This window comes from Lonchura striata, chromosome 4A (assembly GCF_050655825.1).
Source record: "Lonchura striata isolate lonStrDom1 chromosome 4A, ASM5065582v1, whole genome shotgun sequence".
Lineage (NCBI taxonomy): Eukaryota > Metazoa > Chordata > Aves > Passeriformes > Estrildidae > Lonchura > Lonchura striata.
Window position 1 is genome coordinate 1,692,375 of NC_140742.1, and position 20,492 is coordinate 1,712,866.

General features: G+C 39.8%; 1 protein-coding gene across 5 annotated transcripts in view; it reads right to left on the bottom strand.

The window, feature by feature from the left end:
• Positions 1 to 1,139: 1,139 nt before the first annotated feature.
• Positions 1,140 to 20,492, bottom strand: part of DIAPH2 (diaphanous related formin 2) — a 165,256-nt gene continuing 145,903 nt past the window's right edge. For all 5 annotated transcript variants that reach the window (XM_077786471.2, XM_077786470.2, XM_077786469.2 and 2 more), the window contains one exon: positions 1,140 to 1,637. In XM_077786471.2, coding sequence (XP_077642597.2) covers positions 1,573 to 1,637 — 65 coding nt within the window. In that variant the 3' untranslated portion in view covers positions 1,140 to 1,572. The remainder of the gene's footprint in view (positions 1,638 to 20,492) is intronic.

Consider the following 20,492-nt stretch of genomic DNA (forward strand, 5'->3'; position numbering starts at 1 on the left):
AATACAGTTTGTAATTGTGGGAATTTCTCCCAAACTACTCAGATAGTTTTAAGAGGATCTCACCAGAGAAGCAAAAAGAATCTACTGTACAGAGATGCTCAGCTCAAGCAGTAGTGCAAAGATCCACTGCCCCAGGAGCAAAGTCCCTCCAGAGCAAGCAGTGTGTGCACAGCAGCCACGGACACCTCACCTTCCAAACAGCCTTACAGACACTAAAAAACCCCAAGCTCCCCAGAGCCCCAGGCAATGAAAGCATCCACAATAATTTCATCAATCAGTGATAAGCATTAATAATCTGAGAACAAGTGCCAGCTACTACAGAGCATCCTGATTCTTTAAAAAATACCATAGCTCAGCAACTGATGCAGTAGCTCCACTGGAATCCCACCTGAAACCCTCCAGGTGAGCAGTGGAGTTTGGGTGGCCAGGGTGGGGCAGTGGCCTGAGCCAGGCTGGCCTCTGCCCTGGGGACAAAGGGGACAAAGGGGACAAAGGGAGTGCCAGGACAACCAGGGGCAGCTGCTCACCCCAGGAACTGCAGTGCAAGGGCCTGGACACGAAGGGGAACGGGAGGAGCCTCCCAAAAATCAGACTTGGTCACTGCTAGGCAGTGCTCCAGGTAGGAAATGTGTTGGGAGCTGCTGAACTCTCAGCATTAAAATCCACCAGTGGAGACCCTGCTACGTATTTTACCTGAGAAACAGAGGAAAAACTCAGAGGCAGTTCTGAAAAACTTCATCGTGTAGCTTGTCTCTAAAAACCTATACACAGGTATTCTAGCATCATCAAAATAGGACAATCATACTTTCCCCCAAATAGCTTTATAAAGAATATATAAGTGCACAATTAGAAAAATCCCTCCTTAGATACATTTAAAAACATATTCTGCCCTTGATATAATTTTGGAAAAAATCCTATGCTCTGTTTTATTTAATATTTTTTTTCTTTTTAGCAGTGATAAGTAACTACACCTCATCATATCACCAAAAGTGTAGATATGTGGTGTATCCTACTGGCAGCTGAAACAGCTGAATCCGCCAGGCTTTACACTGAGATAAGGTTTTCAGCAACCTCACTGGGGCTATGTGTTGCTTTTTTATGGTTACAAAAAAGATTCTGATAATGTAGACCAGCTCATCTCTGAATTTATTAACATACAATTTTATTATTTTTCCTTTCATGTTCAAATCAGAACTGCAAATGGAATCCACAGCTATACTCTTTCAACAGAAGTGTATTTTCTTACCCATATAAAACATAACCTAGAAATCCCCAACTCCTTTCATGTGAGTTGCCAGCTTAAACAAAAAGGGGTGAAAAAAAAAATAACATAAGAAAATAAGATATAAACCCTACTGTTTAACACTGTTTACAGATCTTGGTAGTTGGGCTAATAAGATACAGTATGTGGATGTTTTTTAGCAACAGTTTTAAAATTACATATTCTTACACCATCTCATTTAATCAATCCCAGTATTCCTTTATGATCATTGCCAATTTGGATGACAAACTCTTCCCAAAGCACATCCATTGTAAATAAGACAATTCATTAATTCTTTGGCATCAGAAGAATCATACAGCTGCAATTGCTCCGTTGTGTCGAGAACGAGACCTTTCCAAAGTTACTCGTTTGTTATCTGTAACAAAAAGAGAGAAAAAAACAAATCACCACAAGATTTGAAACACGGATAATGCAATGTCAAGAGGTTTTCAAACAGCCCTGAAAATCATTCTGAATGATATGTAAATAAGTGAGTAGGAGACTGGATCAGAGAAGTTTCACACTGCAGCTGCCAGACTGAGTTCAAGAGTTCTGCAATCAGCAATAAATTACTTTCTTGATCAGAGAAGCTGGGTGATAAAAGCATTAGGAGAATCCTGAAACACGGTCCCCTTGGAAACAGCACGTAATAAATACAATTCTGGGTAAAAATCCTTCAAATTTTATAAATAATGTATGCACAGAATCTCTGGAAAAATGCATTTCAAGTTTCATGAGAATGCACTGACCAGTGCAGTGCTGAAAACCTGCTAGATGCTCCAAGCCTAAAAGCCCAAACACCTCTCACTATAATTTGGAACAGAGTTAAAAATAGAACAGTTAAATGAGCCACTTCCTAAGCATTTCCTGATTGTGCAACGTGAACAAGTTTTAGTATAAAATATTACACAGTAATTATTGCAATGAATAATAAATACATCTCTATCACAGGAAAACAATCACCAAGTACCAGCCATGCTCCTAAATGCCTTTACAATAAAATTTTAAAGCCATGAATACACACACACACACACACACAAAAGGGCAGAATATTAACTCCCACTCAATGTTCTGCAGGTTTGCATCTTTCTTTTTGACAATGAGCTCCTGCCAAGCACATTTTTTCTTTTTTTTTTTTTCTTTTTTTTCCTTTTTTTTTTCTTTTTTTTTTTGTGGCTGCTTCTTTTTGACCTTTTCCCCCACGTCCTGTTCAGGTGCTGCTCTGCAGCATTTCTGTCCCTACATTGCTGCAGGACCTGCATGCCCCAAAAGAGGGCTGGGACTTTTACACAGGGCTGGAATATCATAAAGAACTTGATGCATTTTGGGGCTACCTGAAAACAGAGGCCAGGCAGAATTAAGGGAATAAAAGCTGTTATATTTTTTGAAGGATCTTCAGGTACATTTAGGGCAGACAAAGTCCCCAAGGGGCTGCACCCAAAAATGGACCACAGGTTTTCACACTTTTATAAATTTGGTCCATTTGCATATTGGGGGTTAATCTTCCAATTAGAGCTTCAGGTAGTAGTTTACCCCAATTTTGCTGCCCCCTAAACTCACTTTTGTTTAATTTCTTGGGCTCTGAGGCAGTGAGGTGTCCTTGACTGCCAGGCCTGGAGAGGAATTGTTGTGTCTGCCCAGAATGGGACACAGCAGCTCACACTGTGCATGGAGTTTAGAATTATACACTAAAGAGCTGCAGGATTACAAATAGATGGAAAATAGAAAAGCTCAAATCCTGAGGCATCAAAGTCACTTCAGAAGCAAAACCACCTGCCAGGCACACTGCAGGCACTCAGCTTTCCCCAAAGGTTCAGCCCAGCCTGTGCCCTGGCAGTGCCATGCTGAGGGCTGGGCACAGAGCTGGGGCCACAACACCTCTGTGTCACCCTTGCACCAAGAATGACACAAGAACAGACCAGAGATCAAACTGCAAGAGGAGAAAAAGAAGATTTAATACAAAGGATTCTCTGGCTTATACAGACCGATGTGATACATTCTACTGGATTGGCTAGTTAATAAAAACATCTTTCTCTCACATCGTCCTTGAGAATAACAGAAAAACAAAGTGGAAATACACCACCTGCAGATTGGTTATACTAACAAGTTATCACATTCCTACAGCTCCCTAAAGAGTCTCACAAGCCACTGTGAGAAACGATTGCCATTTCTCCCTGCCTGACCAGGCTGGCATCCTCACCTCTGGGGGCACACAGCCTCTGTGCCAGCTGGGTTTTGGGTGAATTTGAGTGCCTGGGAGAGGCTGGAGCAGGGATCCACTGGCATCCAGCAGTTGGTGTGAGCACCTGCAGGGATGGTGCCAAGCACAGCCAGGCTCTGCCCACCAGAGTCCAGCTGGCCACAGGGCACTGAGCAGCAGCAAACTCCTCCTGAAGGGCACTGGGCACTGCCCCAGGACAGGTGATTTTAGCAGGGTTTGTAATTCTTCTGTTCATTTTGCCATGCCTTTTTCAATGCATACAGCCATGGACAGGGCTGCCAAAAAGGTGTTTTTGGTGCAAAGAGGAGAGGGAGATGTGGAGTCCAGCACATCCCTCTGGCTGCCCTGGCAGCCTCTAGACCCTGGCACAAAGTCAAAAACACCTGTGGCTTCGATTTTAGCCCATGGAAAAAGCTGCCAACTCTGTATGAGGAATTACAAGCCACAGGGGTTTGAGTAATGTAATAGGTGAATTGACACAGGGTGAAAAAGTAGAATTTTAAGGTTTTTTAGAATGTAATTCAGGCGTCCAAGATGGAAGAATCTGGGCGTGCCCTAGCCTCTTCTTCCTTCTTTTGTTCTCCATGTCTTGGTGTGATGGTGACACTTTTCTATTGGTTTAAGAGAAGGACACACAACATAGATGTCAGATATTGCTGCTTTTTAATAAACAGACTGTACACAACTTTTGATATAAATGGGAAACACCACCCGAGAGGGAGAGCAGACTGCCACGGCCTCCTCGCTAGCCAGAGCTGGGCAGGTCAGAGAGAGAATGTTTAGATAAGAAGAATAAACAACCTTGAAACACAATGGGAACCATTCCAGGCTCCTTCTCTGGCTGTGGGGCCAGGGAAGCAAAGATTCTTTTTGATTTCCCGGGGTCACCCTGACCTCAGAACCCCGAGACAAACGCACAGGGCTGGGGGCTCCATGCTCAGAGATATTCCATCCATCCCAGGCCTGCCTGAGCTCCATGAACCAGGCTGGACCTCCAGAGCCCCTCCACGCTCAGGCTCTGCTCGAACCCAGCAGAGCCAGAGAGGGGCAGGAAATTAAAGAAGAGAAAGAAAATCATGTGTGTGATCTGCTCCTGGACAGGGAACAGAGGCTGCACAATCAGCCTCCTTTTCCCCTGCTGCTGCAAGTGTCTCCAATGCTGTGGGGAATTAACGGCTCCTTTAGCAAGATTATTAGTTCTTTTTATAGTTCTGCCTTGCCTCCTCTTCCTAATGAACCTAGCCATGCATAACGTATTCAAATTACCCTAAGTCAATCTGTTTTGCATGGGAATAAATCTCCAGGCTGGTTGCAGTGTCACTAAGAGCTGGCAATTAAAGCACAAAGGAAGGGAAGTCATCAGCTCCGATGTGCTGCTGCTCCTCGAGAGCAAAGGGTGCAGTGATACCTGCTCTCAGTGGCCCTCCAACACTGCTTCAACCCATCAACTCCACCGGTTAAAAACAGATTAACAGAGTCGAAGAACTGTTGATTTTTATTTTTTTTTTTTTTTGTTAGATGTTCTCCTTTCAGTTTTTTTACCGTCATGCAATTGCAAAGCTGGGCTGGGACTTCAGGCAAACACAAAACCACAAAACAAAATAGAAAAAAAAAAAATTTATTTCCTTCTTCACGTGATAACAAAATATTTTCTTAATACATTATGTGTTAAGTTAAAACAAAGAGTTTCCTATGGTTTTATATCTTGATGCCTTGTGAAACTGGGCTGGGCTGGCATTTCAATTACTTGAGCAAGAATTTAGAAAAATCATTAAATTTCTATCACTTTCAACATGCACATTCAGCTGTCTCCAACATCTGTATTTACCTTTTTTTCTGTAACAGACTGTATTGAATACAACTCAAAGCAAGTCTGTCTCATAAACATGACTGACTATTCTGGCATAAAATCAACTGTAACATCAATAAATGGTGAAACTATTTCCTTTTGTTAGGGGAAGACGGAGAGGGAAAATAAGAGTAAGTTAAAAGTAGATGAAATGAAATGAAATGAAAAGCAAAGTCATTACCCAAAGGCTCAGGTGTACTTTGAAAACATGCACACATGACTAGAAAACATGATCACAGGTTCTGTGTGTACCAGCCAGGCCTTCTGGGTAACCCCACAGGGAGAGAATTGTATTTCTCACTTTAATCTTAGAAGTCCATTTCTTTTAAGAGCAGGGCACACCCACCCTGCTCCCATTACAGACATTATCATCTAGCTCAGGAGTGAACACACGACCTTCAAAGTGGCCTCTCAATCTGTTAAAGGATCTTAGAGCACGGAAAGGTAGAACAGTCAAGGACTAAACTGGAAAACAAAGCAGATTTTATATCACAAGATAATCTCCATCTTTTAGCTAGCTGGATCAAATGAAAATGAAGTAAATATAAAATTAAATGCTGAGGAATCAAACCAGCAGTTCCTTTTTAATACACATAACCCTGGAATGCAATAGTGACCATGCAAAAAACAGATGGGCTTTGCTATAAAAACAATTCCTTGCTCAAGTCTTCTTGCACTCAGCACAGTACCAAGATGGGAATAAACCCTGCAAAATCTATATTTCCTTCCTTAATGCTCCTTCATTAGCTCTGTTATTAAAAGAGAAGTCTCAATAGCTGCCACAGATTTATTAACTCAGTAGCTTGTTATCAACACAGAACTCAGTTATATGAAGAGAAAAATAAATGGCACTTTGCACAACTGCAGTACTAAGATTAAGTGACTTTTTCATTTCATTTTCTCCTTATCCACTCTTCCAGGTAGTAACTTTATGTACTCCTAATTATAAACCCTATTTTTTATGAGCAATCAATGCTAGTATTAATAGAGATGTTGTGCAGTCCAATGGACTGGTCATGACACTGAGATATCTGATAATGGAAAAGACAAAGTCTATAAAACCATACCTCAAAGGTACCTGACTGGAATTTGCATTATCCTGCGACAAGACAAAAAGTTCTCTTCTATCATTATCTCTCAGCCCTGATATTAAAATTATAAATGTGTTACAAACTGCTACCTTGGGCTTGCTACCTGATTTGACTCCTTTTCCCCTCCAAAATCACCTCCTCAAGGTGAAAGAATTGACCTTTCCACAGCTGACAATAATAATTAAAACTGTTCAATGCTCAGAGAAAGGAGGTCCTGGTTTGACTTGCCTTGAAAATGATCACAGCAAGAAGGTAGAACTCTCAGCAGTTAATAAAATATTTAAAATTTCATCTTTTTGAAATAGTTTTGCCTATGCAAAAGAGACAGAAATGTGTGCTGTAAGGGAATTTGTATGGCCCGTGCCTTGGGGAATCAATGAAAGCCTTTACATAAAACATTTATTTCTTCATTCATGTAAAATCTTGTTCACCAGGAAATCCTACTGAAACACATCTTGTTTTCATGAGCAACCAAAGGAAAAATACTCCTGCAGTCCCAAGCACTGCAGCAGGAAAAACAGCCAGGAAAGCAAGACAATCTCCTACAGGTGTGGAATGATGAAAAAATGAGAAAGCAACTCATTTTAGTAGGTTTTAAATGGATAAAGTGCCACAACAGGTGGATTCCAAGGATCAAACACTTCATCTAATAATGATGATGACACTGGCATTTACTCTGTAGAAAAAAGTAAAACCCGAATTTTATTTTACGAGTACACTCTTTTCTGATCAGGAAAACCAAATATTTTCTAGTGTCACTGATTAAAGTTGTGACAGGTTAGGTTAAATTCCATTCACTTGAGCCTGGGTAACCTCAGTTTTCTCCTGGAGCTGCCCAAGCACAGGGAAAACTGAAGCCAGCTCATCATTTGCTGTAACAGCACATTACCAACTGCTTGAAGGAACAACCCAAGTTAAAAATAAAAATTATAATAAAAAAAATTTGGTTGTACTTTTAATTTTATTATTGCTGTTTTTATTTTATTATTATTATTTTCCTTTATGGACTGCAGGCGCCTTCATCACCTTTAGCTTCCCCACAATGAAAGGTAATTTTTTTTGGAAAATGGAATGGATTCTGAGGCAGAAGCAGAACTGACCCAGAGTAAACCAGCAGGGAAATCCATCCACACCCAGCACCTCTTTAGCACTGAGCACTGCCTGTGGCACTGCCTGGCCTGTCCCTCTGACATTATTGGAGATCCCAGCTGAGAAAAAAGCCAGGAAAGGAAATTAAGAGTATCAAAACTGCTGTCGCTGTCTGCAGCAAAACCCTTTTTGAGAGAAAATGGCTCTCCTAACCTCAATTCTGGTAAGATTCACTCCATCTCTGTGAGATTTGATTTCAAATTGATCTTTCAGAATGTATGGCCTATAGAGAAAAAGAATAGCAATAAGGTAAAAATCAGTTATGGGAGAAATACAGCCGAAATAACACTGCAGAAAAAGGGCTGAAATAGCTCTTTTCAAAAGATCCTTATTGCCAAGCAATGAAACAAGCAAATAAAACACTTTTCTAACTGGGTTAAGAAACACTGTGCAGTTAACATGTTTTCTGTTAATCATTAAGTATTTAAACCACTCTCATTTCAACCTAAACATGCCTGGCAAAATCTGACCTTGGCCCTTTATAACCATCTCACCAGGGCACCTGACATTCACTTGGATTGGATATTTCTGTAACCAAAAATGAGAACAGATCAAGTGATCCAACATCCCTGTTCTCAGCTTTTTGGGTTTTTTTGCTAAACAGAATCTCAAATTCTCAACAATCAAAGTTAAATGCCAGCTAAAAAGGTTATTTTAGCATCAGTTTCAAAGAAAACATCGAGATTTCAAGCAAACCCTGGAGCTGTAAGGTCAAATTCTATGAATCCTGGTTTATTTTGGTTTAGGTCAAGACTTTCATGTGAAAGCTGAGTGATAACCTGGGTTTATAAATGTTATGATAGAGAAACAGAAACTTACCCTTAGGTTAAAAAAAAAAAAAAGAACAAAATGGTTTTGGTGTTCACTTTTTTGTTTTGTTTGTTTTTTAAAGCCCCCAAAATCAAGACAGCACAGCTGAGCACATTAATTATAAAGACATCATTTGTTAAAAATATGTTCCTGGTTGCTGGGATATTTACAAATCCATTGATCTGTAAGGCGTTGAGGGGGAAGAAAAGGTTTAAGAAGAAATACGGATGAAGAAGAAGCACTAAGGAGAACTGCAGCACTTAAAAGGATGTCTCTGAAGGCTGAATGGCTCCTCCTCAGGAAAAAAAGCAGGAACACATCTCCTGAGTTATCTGCAGGAGTCAGGAGTGTCGTGTTCTGTTCAGAAGTACTGCCTTCAGAGCTGTTAAGTCATTTAGGTAACACACAGCACCTTCATTTTCAGGTTTCCAGACTATTCCGTGTGAACAATTTCTCCTGGAGAAGATGTGTGGCTGTTTGGATCCTCTTTAACTTGCTAAATAAATTTGTTAATACCCAGCAGTGCTGTAGTACAGAAGCAGGTCTAAAATACAGAGAGTTAGAGAATTTAAGCCCTGCCACAAAAGAGTTTCACTCAGATTAAAAGGGAACAAAGCCACGTCTAATCTCTGTGCTGCCACTCAGACCCAGCTTGCTGGGCACTGTTAATTGTAGCCTTTGAGTCGAAGGAAAATGCAGAACATCAGTAGAAAACCCATTTATTTGTGTCCTGTGTGTTAGACACAAAAAAATGCTTTAAAAGGGAATAATGTGGGAAGTTTTAATGCTAAATGGCATGTGTGATGACATTTAGCAGCTCAGCGCAATCCAGCTGTGACCACGGCCAATCCAGCGTGGCAGCACAATGAAAGTCACACTGCTGCAACCCAAATTGAGCATATTGGCCATCTGTATCATAATTCCAATAAAGAAATAAATACTTACCCTATTTACAGCTGAAGTTCAGCATTTGTAGGATGAAAAAATGGATTTGTAAACTCTATTTTCAAGTAATCAGTTTAAAGGATATTTCACTATTGCTTACTCCGGGCCTTAAGATTTCCAAACCACCCGAAAAACAAAGAAAGAATTGGCCCAGTAAGATAAGATTCCTTAAACCTTTAAATGATCTGTTTAATATTTTAATTTGCCTTTGCTTTCTTTGTTAATAGCACCACTTGGGATGTGCAGTGAAAGCTCTTCCACAAGAGTTGCACTGGAAAAGCCTTAGCAGGAGACAACACATGCCTGCCTCAGGGGTTACAAGACAAATCAATCTATTTTTCTCCTTTCCTCCAAGGGTAATTGGCCTTTAAAATTACAGAGAAAAATAGGCCTTCATGTCAGCACAATGCAGGCACACATACAGCCATTTTCCATTTCTTTTTCAGTTGGAATTCTCAGCTGAGAGGTAAACTTATAAAGGTGGGAAAATAAAAAGAAGATGAAGAGGAACGATTGCATCAGTTCAAATCCGCTCCAATAACAAGCAGCACTGTGACCAGCATTTGAGGCTGGAATTTACTGAAACCTGCTATGAATAGCTGTCATTTTCCTAGGCAGTATTTTTTTATTCTTGATTGTGATAAAATTTTCTCGAATTTTTATGACAGCCTGTACCACCAGCATTCATGGAGATTTATCACAAATTTAGTCAGACTGAGGAGTTATAATTATTGCTTCATTTCCCATAAAATCTCACAAAGTAATACTGATTTTTACCTCATTCTTCTGAAATTGCCTTTTTCAAGGAGCAATCATGGCTATGAATATCCCTAGAATCCTTCTGCTGTGCAGTACACATAATCACCTACAGACTCAGTTTCAGCCTTTGAATACTGTTAAATTGTATACAGTGCATTTAAATTGGCTAATAAATTGTTTGATAGCAGTGAAACTCAGATGATAGTCTTCTTACTTTTTTGATTGCTATTAAATCTGGTTTTGCAATACATTAATCACATTCTACTTTTAATAAGAGATTGTCACGTGAAAATAGTTCCTTGTGCATAAAGATGAGCAATCAGCTAAGCTACAACTGATACATAAAAACAAGAACAAAGTTCTTGTTTTTGAAAAAAGTTCTTGAAAAAAGTCAAAACAACTTAGTGTTCTACAAGCAGAATATTCCCTCAAAACAGTACTGAAAGCACTAAACCATTCATGTGACCTCGCTCACTGGGAGAGTGTGTACAGGTGTAAGGCAATTATTAGATTTGATATCCGAGTGAACTCAGGTTCCCATTAGAGCCTGAATGCTTCAGTGACCCTATTATTCTCCTTCCAATTCTCCCAGACCTGATCAACTTAATTATTCTGACTAGTGAAACATTTAGGACATGAACGTATGATTTGTTTTAAGCCAAATGAGACAAATGAAAGTGCTGCATAAAACAACTCAAAGAAAAGAATAAGACACGTGAGAATCGAATGTGTCAAATCCAGCAAGGTCAGGACTAAGTAACAGCAACAAAGAAAAAGAGAGAGAGATCCTTGGCAATAAAAATACATTTATTCAGATATCTTTTCCCTTGAACTTCTCATTTGTAACCTCTCCTGCACAGTGAAAACATTTAGCTGATGAATCAGAAGGGTGAAACAAGTTTCAGGGTAAATTAATTGTCTCCTTCAGTACTGAAAGAATCCAAATCTCAAAACTCAGAGATTGTTATTCTTCTTTCATGCCTACACACACTTTCTGTAGTTGTCCAAAAGTAGATGTAGAGCCTCTACTCAAAAACCACTTCATGTCAGACAGGACATATTTGCAGATGTGAAAACTGTGTTTTCCTGTTTTAATTGTCCCTACTATTTCTCTGCTAAGGAAAAGCATGTGACACTGCAAAAAAAAACATGAATTCACATTTTAAAGAGATCTGTCTGGTGCTAATCCGCTGTATTCCCCATCAATAATGAAATTTAAAATGTCTGTTCCTAGCTCCCCTATTAACACCTCCACTCCTACAATTCGGACTTGCTTTGGAGGTGAGGTGACAGTGAGGTTACAAAGCAGGACAAGGAATACAGCAGTGATAGGTTCTGAATATGAAGAGCACAGGAGGGAGCCCAGTGCCCCCTGCATCCCTGACCCCACTGCATCTGTCCTGATAGAAACTGGGCTGACACCCCAGGGCTCCCTGCATCCCTGACCCCACTGCATCTGTCCTGATAAAAACTGGGCTGACACCCCAGTGCCCCCTGCATCCCTGACCCCACTGCACCCTAAAGCAGTCAGGCTGACACCCCAGCTCCACTGCAGGTTCCTCTGCCAGCAGCTCCAACAGTGCAGCCACATCTCCTGCACAGCTGCTTTGTCCTCTGCACTCAGCAGTGAACTCAAAGACTGCGAGAAAAAGGAAATTCTTTCAAACCAGGAGCTGGGTAACACTCCTGAAAAGCAGCTATTTCCTCCTTGTTCATGTAAACTGATTTTTCTCCATACCCAGACAGTGGCAATATTCCTTGTAGCCTGCAAAAGTCAGTCTTCTGTATTTTTTATGCATCAGAAAAATATTCTTACTATATATAAATATATATATATATATATATAACCCACTCTGCAGTAACTTGTAGCCTACAAGTAAAATGAAATATTTTAAATAATACAATAAAGGCAGAATATCCATAATTTTTTTTGATTAAATAAAATATCAGCATTTTTTATTCATGGCTAGGTTAACATTTACAATTCAGCATTTTGCAATATTTAAGTGGAATTGAATATGCTATGAGAAAACTTGAAACGGCATCACTCCTGCATGGCCGGCTGGCACAGGCCATGGTTTTCTGTGCCCATCTGAATTTTAGCACAGGACATGAAAGAAAAGCTCCTGTTCCAGCCTGGCAGGATGATCTCACCACCACCTGTTACCTCTCTGCAGCCCAACTGAGAAAACTCCATCCTGAAAGTGACTTTTAATCTATATTATTTGCATGTGCAGGTTATGTGAATGTGAAACTGTTGCTTATTAAAATAATTCATACAAGAAAGTAATTTAGACTATACATGGCAAGCTCTGAGGTAAAATATAATAACTTTTAAGAACTTAGGAGTCTAATTTCTTTCTTGGCTGAGCACGGACAACTCCATTATGATTCAGTGTGAGAACCCCGTGCTCACGTAAAACAGAATTTGACCCTTTCTTTTCATATGAAGAATAAAAATATAGAAGCACTTAATGCTGGGAGAGGGCAACGAGGTGTCCCTAAATAGCTTAAAAATAGTTTCTATTTATCAACACTTGTATCTGAGGAGGGTTATTCTATCTGCTGCTCCAAATTCTCTGAGTTTTTTTTCTCTCTAGATGCAGAGGGACTAAACCAGGCCCCTCCTTCAGCTCCCACAACAGGTGGGGATGTAAAGAATGAAGAAATATATAAGAAATATATTCACATTCTCTTGGGCTGCAGGGGAAGCAGCACAAAGGTACCCAGGAGGAGTTTGGGGTTTAAATTGTTCCGCAGCCTTTTCCAGGCTGACGTGAGACTGAAGGATAAGGCACGGGGAGCTTGGCTGTGTCTGGGGGAGGAAACAGGCTCAGAACAGGCTCAGAACAGGCTCAGAGCAGGCTCAGAACAGGTCACTGCTGAGAGGCACAAAAATGAGCAATTTGGGGACAAACCCTGCCCTCCACAGGTCCTGCCTGGCTCATCAGGGTGGCCCTTGCTGCCTCATCTCCTTCACTCTCATGTGGAACAGACTTCAGGATCCCCACCACTGCTCATCTAGCCCTTAGACTTGAAAAGAATGATTTGTGCCACAAAACAAACATCATTTTTCTTTCCAGTTCTGTTCCAATTCAGAGATCTCCTTTGCAGCACCAGTCCAAAAGAAGTTTTACCATACAGACAAGGAAATTATGAACTTGGGTGAAAGAAAACAGCCAGGAGTTTCTCTCTGGGGTGGGAGTAGGAACTTAGATGAATTTTGCTGCTGGATAAAATGATTAGGAAAATACACCCTTAGTGCCACTAAAATCACATTAATCCATCAGCTATTTTTTGCCTAAAGCTGGTAATGTCCTTTAGAATTATGTTTTGCTGTACATAAACACTTTTAACTACAAGCTGCTTCTATTCCATCCGAGGGAATATTTTTTCATGCTCGAACTAGTTTCATCTTCAGGAACAACAAAGGCAGGGTGTCAACAGCTCACACCTCACTGAGATTCACGGTGCCCTTTCAACCATCACCTTCCCTGGGCTTTCCCACAGCTCCCAAAGCCAAGGGATTCTGATTCTTTCCATCCAAATCCGTGGAAACCAAGAGCAGCCTGTCCATTGTGCACCAGAAAAGGCCACTTTGTTCACTTCCATGTCTGATCAAAGGACTTGTTACCTTTTTTTGTTTGTATCCTCTTTAAACAGATGTTTCAGACAGGGTTTTCTGTAAAACGGGGCTGAGGCTTTGCTGCACTTTGATGATAAACTCCTGCTGTCCAGGTACTTCTTTTGCACTGGATACTCAAGGACATGATTTTATAAACTTACAGGGGAAAAAATTACATTTTTGATGATCTTAAAAATGCTTAACCAGCTGTTTATCATGACTGGAAAGAAAACCTAAAAAGTGATCAGCAAACTCCTCCAACTTTCCAACCTAATCTTCCAATAGAAAATAGCAAAAAGCTGAAATAGCAAATAAAAGAGCTTGTATTTCAGCTTAACAACTTGATTTGCAAGTTTTCTAGGCTTTGGATACAGAAAGCCATCTCTAGGGAATTTTCTGTGAGGATGGGGACTTTTTAAAATATGGAGTTGTTTTAATTCTATGAAATTCACAGCTGTGATTTTGGAATTTCCTACTCAGCAGCAGCAAAGCAAACTGTAGAGGAAATATTTTAAAAAGGTTTACTACAAAGTTTGTTACAGAGATTTTTTTTTTCCATAAACTATGAAAATCTGACTACTTATATTCCAAGACTTCTACTGACTCAGTTTAAGGCAAATAACTATTTCATAAAACAGCATGCTTGCAGAGGGCTGGAAATGATATCTCACTCCAGAAGGGAAAAATCCAAGGAAGATAAATACTCTTAACTATACAAAGTATTTTCAGATGCCTTTTAATTCTTTTTTACAGGAACACACTCCTGGAATGCCAGTAAAAAAGAGTCAGAGTGCTGACTGCAATTTGATTTATTTGGTTTGTTTTGAGTTTATTCAAACCCAAGCCTTAGGCACTTTAAGTCCAACCCAGCATGAGAGAGCCTCAATATCTGCAAAGTCCAGCAGGAAGGATTAGAAAATGTCACAACACCTTCAGGGCACATCAGATCCTTAAAATAGGGAATGATTCAAGAGTTTGAACAGGAAAAGTCCAGCAGGGTGCCTTCAAAAAATCTGCATCAGGCTGGAAGGTCTGTGAACCTCTCCTCTTTAAAATATCATCCCTTGTCTGCTGCACTCTCACCCACATGAATGAACCTGGGCACAGAAGGGACCTTCCAAAAGTCAAATAAAAACGCTCTGGATAATTTAAAATAAGTTTATATATATGTACATAAATGTATATTTCAGAGGAACACCAACTTAGCTTTTTGACAGGCAAAGTTTCACTGGAAAAATGATAAACAGCTGATATCCAGGATTTCTGTCTTTTATTTGACATAGGTAATGACTATTTGTATGATGTCTGGAAATTCCAAAGCTTTGCAGTAACTCAGTCAAAATGGTTCTCACTCTATTTCTGGTCACTTTGAACTTGGATTGGCAGCTGAAAACCATTTTGGTTTTGCAGTTTAAAGACAACACTTAAGACACCACTAAATCTAGCAAATTTTAGCATTTTAAGCTCATTCTCAGAGCATTTCAGAAACCTTTTCCATCTGAAATCTGAGTAGAAGTAAAAAGATCTAAAAATGTTCTCAAAGCCCAATAAAATTAGTATTAATTGGAGTTCTGATAAACTGACTAAATGAAGAAACAAAACATTTTTCCTTTAAAAATGAAATGTAATATTTAACCATTTTCAATACTTTCCCCACACCATTTTTGAAACAGAGAAATCAGGCCTAGGGTAATTATATAGAGCAATATGGCTCCAGCACATTCTAAATCTTCTGAAAATACATTATTACACAAGATAGTAATTCTTCCTCCTCGGGAAGATTTTTAAGCACTGACATAATTTCCACTTTTCTGGGGATGTTTCTTGTCCAGGGCCATCCCCTGCAGACGAGGCAGGGAGGATCAGGGGAGCATTTTGTGCTGCTGACAACATTAATTCCATTCTCATTTGCACCACCAAACCCTCAACTTAAAAAAGGCATTAACAGCACCCTGCAATATTTTGTTATGAAATATCTATGTACACTTACAGATTATTTTGAATTTGTACACCTCTGAGTTACTTTTTTTTCTCAGTTTCTGCTGAGTTTGCTCATAACCAAATGATTTTTTTTCAAATAATTTCACTTCCAGTGATTTATTTCTGCTTCACATAATGAAGTACAAAAGGTTCAATCTGCTAAGTGTGCACCTCTTTAGGGAGTAATAAGGAAATGTGATATAAAGTTTCAGAATCCTTGCAAAAAACAAAGCAAGGCAACCGTGAGGGGTTCATGATTTTTGTGTGAGTGAGGATATTTAACAGGTTTATCCTAACTGCACTTTGCCAAGAGCTATCTGGTGAGATCCATGACAGGGAGAAGACTGTTTTGCATATTAAATTGTGTCACCAACAACCCCTCAGCTTTCTAAAATGGAAAAAATAAGAAAGGGAGAGTCTTCACACCAATTTGTCACCGAGAAAAATAATTTACACCCCACCAAGTCTCAGTAATATGCTTGGAAGCCTGTAAGAAATGCAGAGCACTCTTATTTTTGTAAATAAAACATCAGCTAACTTAACAATTAACTTATAGAGCAGCTAAATCCACAGGTACAATCTGGTTTTCCCCGAGCTGTTTTACAACAATCCAGCCACTGCAGGAAATAAAGGGGAATTTATGAAATAAATGGAAATTTGGAAATAAATGGAGAAAGAGACTGAGCATGATACAGGATGGAGGGGAGGTACCAGTGCTGGGAGGGGCAGAGAAGCTGTTCTGGACAAGCAGGAATCCTTCCAAAAGCTCCAATCTTGTCTAAATCATTCCAGCAAAGCAGCATGATCTCTGCATCACCCCGAAATTCCCAAAGCCAGCCCCGGACAAGAAGCAGCAATGTTATTTCCACCCCTATTTCCACCCCAGCTCATGAGATTGGATAAGAGCATGGAGGTTTTTCATCCCTCCCTCTCTCCCAGTGAAAGATGTCTGGCAGAATTATTTCCTGTTCATCTCAGCAGTGCTGGAAATCTCACTAAGTATCTTTAAAAAATCCCAGGTCAAATACAGAATCAGCATTTAAGCAAACCACTTAGCCCTGGATATGCTGGGTCTGATCCTTGTAGTTTAGCCACAAGTAAAGCTGTCTTTCCTTCTTTCTCCCTGGAAATGGCTTTATCATCCAGCCTGGCTTTATGCAATTAAAAAGCTTCCTGCCTATAACTGACAGCTGATGGAGCCAGACATTAATTCTTATCCTACAGAATCGATGGTTAATCTATGATTCTAATATTGTCTGTATTCAGCTAATTCACTAAAATCATTGATTCTTCCGTCTCCAATCCCCTGCCTTTGCAAAATCTACTTTGGATACAAACCCCCCCAAATGAATTCAGGTCATACGGGCTCTGTCTGTAAGAAAGGAAGAAAATTCAGCCTGTGAAGATGTTTTGTCCTGCTTTTTCTTTCAGGTGACCTGGAGACAGGTGACTGTTCCTGTGGGCTACAAAGAGGTTCAAGGACTTGGTCTTGTTGGCTGTTGTGAAGCAAAGGGCTGGGAAATGACCTAAGAACAAAAATCACAAAATCACAAAACCCCAGTCAAACGTTCTTGGGCACAGCCAGGAGGGAAAACAAGAGCCAGCAGCCCAAACCTGCTGCTTTAATTAATAAAAAAAACCCCTATTCTGCCCAAGGAATGCAGGGCTGGGGTGCCCAGGAGCTGGGCAGCTTTGCAGGAGATGGATCCCCAAAGCCCTTTCAAACATTTCTCACACCCCATCAACTCACGGGTTCTTGGCAAGCACATGGAGGCACTCAGAAATAATAAGTATTAACATTAGTTATTTTGGGCTTGTCATTAGTATTTACATCCACGCTCTTAGCAGTTCTAAATGCCAAGGCTCCTGTTTCAGTGATATTTTTCAAAAAGGAAAGGGCTCTTTTTTTTGCCAATTTATCATTTCTAATCTGTTCAAAGCTTAAGCCAGAACCCTTCAGTGAGACTTCTTCATAAATAACTGTACAAAATTAAAATAAATTAACATCTATTATTCAGCTTCATTCTTAGAATAGTTAACATATGCCCACGGGCTACAGCATATACTGAAAAAATAAACCAAAGTTTTAGAGAGGGGATCTTCACCCCTTCCCGAGGACTCAGAAGATATGATAGAACTAGGATTCCCAAAACTACCAGCAATGGAATTTAATAGCTGTGAAACATGATTAATATTATTTTCACAACTACAGCAGCCATAATCAGGTTTCCAGAACCCTAAATCAGCTCTCAAGATCATCTCAGCAGAACACCCAGAGAACAAGCTGGGCAAGGGTGGTGAAGGAGGGGGAAGTGGAAGACTGGGAAAACTTAGTTCTCCTGGCTTAATTTGATTAATTAGATTGCTGATGGACTCCAGCACAAGGCTGACAGGATCTGCTCTGTAACAGCAAGTAAGGACATTCCAAGAAAAGCAGCAAGTTTTGACAAATCCTTGAGGTGTCACTGATTTGTGAATGTGTGTACGAGAGGGAAACGACATGTAACTGAGAAAAGTCAGCACAGGAAAAACAGAAGGAAATTCAGAAGTTAAACCAAAGGAGAAAAAAAAAAAAGCCCATCAGACTGCTTCGTGATGTGGTGGCTTTTTTGGTGCTGTTTTGTTATTTTTGTGGCCTTATCATAGCAAAGCTGGGATCTGCAGGGCCTGCAGTGATTGACAGATGTCTCTCAAGCGTGCGTGGTCTGAAAACACGAACAGCAACTTCAGCTTTGCTTTTTATGACATGTGCTAAGATTGGAAACAAAATAAATTACAGGGCAACTTCAAGGAAAGAATAAACTGGTTGGTATAAATTGTCCCAATCATCTTTTCCCTTGAGTTGTGGAATAACTTTCAGCCACCACTGAAAATTGCACCTGCCAAGGAAGCCTTTGTTCAGGTAGGACCTTTGCCTTAGAGATAAAATGGGGAAAAAAGCCGATAAATCAGCAAAGCATTATTAAAAATCAGCTCTTATTCTAGACAGTATAAGCATTAATTTTTATAGAAAAACCTTTTATAATCAACAGGAAAACAGAATAAGATAAACTAACTTTCATGATAGTAAACCAGACTGATTTTGACCTTCTGACTAAATATTTTCCTGTAGCTTCAAAGTAAACCTGCTTGTTATCCACAAAAAGATTCACTGCCATTTAATTAATTAATTAATTAATTAATGCCATTACATCTAGAATTTAATGTACTTATTCAGACTGAATCCACAACACATCTTTGCTTTCAGTTTGTGGCTTTTTGAAGCTGGGCTACAGAAACTAAAAGAAAATTTAGATTCAGAAATTCAGTGAGAGCTGAATAGTGTGTCCTCAAGCTCAGGCTAATCACAGAAAGAAGAACAAAATACAGGCAAGAAATGTGATTTATTTTCAAAGGACAGACGGGATGACATATGGGTTCAAAACACTGTAAAGACTCCAAGCCTAAAGCCATAAACACATCCATAATATGTGGAATATATGTCCACTGCTGATGTGTGCATAGATGTACACAAATATATCTGGGAGAAATCCATGGCATTTAGAGGAGCTGATCAGAAATCTGTCACAGTAGGAAAAACTAGGCAGAGAAATTAATTAATTTGGAATAGCAGAGCTGATGAAAACATTTTCCTAGAGTGTCAGGGAAGCCTTTAAATGTTTGTAAGTGAAATAAAAACCGGACTAGAGAAAGCAGAGGATGAAGTGACCTCCTGTGCCTGGCACAGCCACGTGCTGGGTGAATATTCTGTGCCACCAGAGCAGTCCTGGCCACCACAAAAGCTGTGGGACAAGGTGGCTCTGCGGGCCCCAGAGTGAGGAACAGAGCACAAACACCTTGGAAATGTTGGCACGTCACTGGTTTTAATTCCAGTGATTGAGGAGTGAAGCAATGAGTAATTAATGAAAGCACAGCCACTGAAGTCATCACAAAAGAGAGAATAAGAGCTCCCAAGGGGCAGTTCCTGGTGGGGCAGTGCCACATTATCAAATATTACCTTTACCTTGAGCTTTCCTTATCTTAAATTGACCAATTCACCCAGAAATCAGCTCTTATTTTCTTCTACGCAGCTGATTTTTAAAAATGCATCATATATGATACATGCAAACGGCTACATAAATTCTGTGTTGGAATGTATATGAAAATATGCTCTGAGCACTCAAGCAGCAATCCTCACCCAGCTGTGGGGGTAAAAAAATAAAAATATTCAAATGCAAAGGAGGATTTATGAATTGAATTTATTTTTTATCTACCAGTAAGCCTAAGTTGAAATATGAATAACTGATTTAACACTGAAATGGTATTCAAATATTTGACTCCAATCCCCTATTGCTTCTAAATTCATTCACAAGTCACGATTATTAATTCTTCCTGACAGAAAATCAAGATTTAATGATCATCTGATAACCCTTAGGAATTACAAAGTAAACTGGGATGATAATTCAGGCAAAAGAAAATGATTTTACATATATAAGGTAAACTTCATACAGAACATCCATTTAGGCATTTCCTATGGAGCAGTAACTAATTTTTAAGAAAACACAGAGCAAAAAGTTGATATTTTTTGTCTTGGTATGTACAGCAAAAGGTTTAGAAGGTAAAAGGGGCCTTCATTAAAATCTGCAGAGCTTTAACCCTGTGCTTTGATCAAACACACAAACTGAACCCCTCAAGCACTCCTCCAGAAAAGCCTGGAATGGGAAAACACATGGAAGAATTTTAACCCAGTGACCTTGTGGAAACACTGCTGCTCACTTTAAGACAACATTGCTCTCAAGATCAAGGCATCTATTCACCCAGGG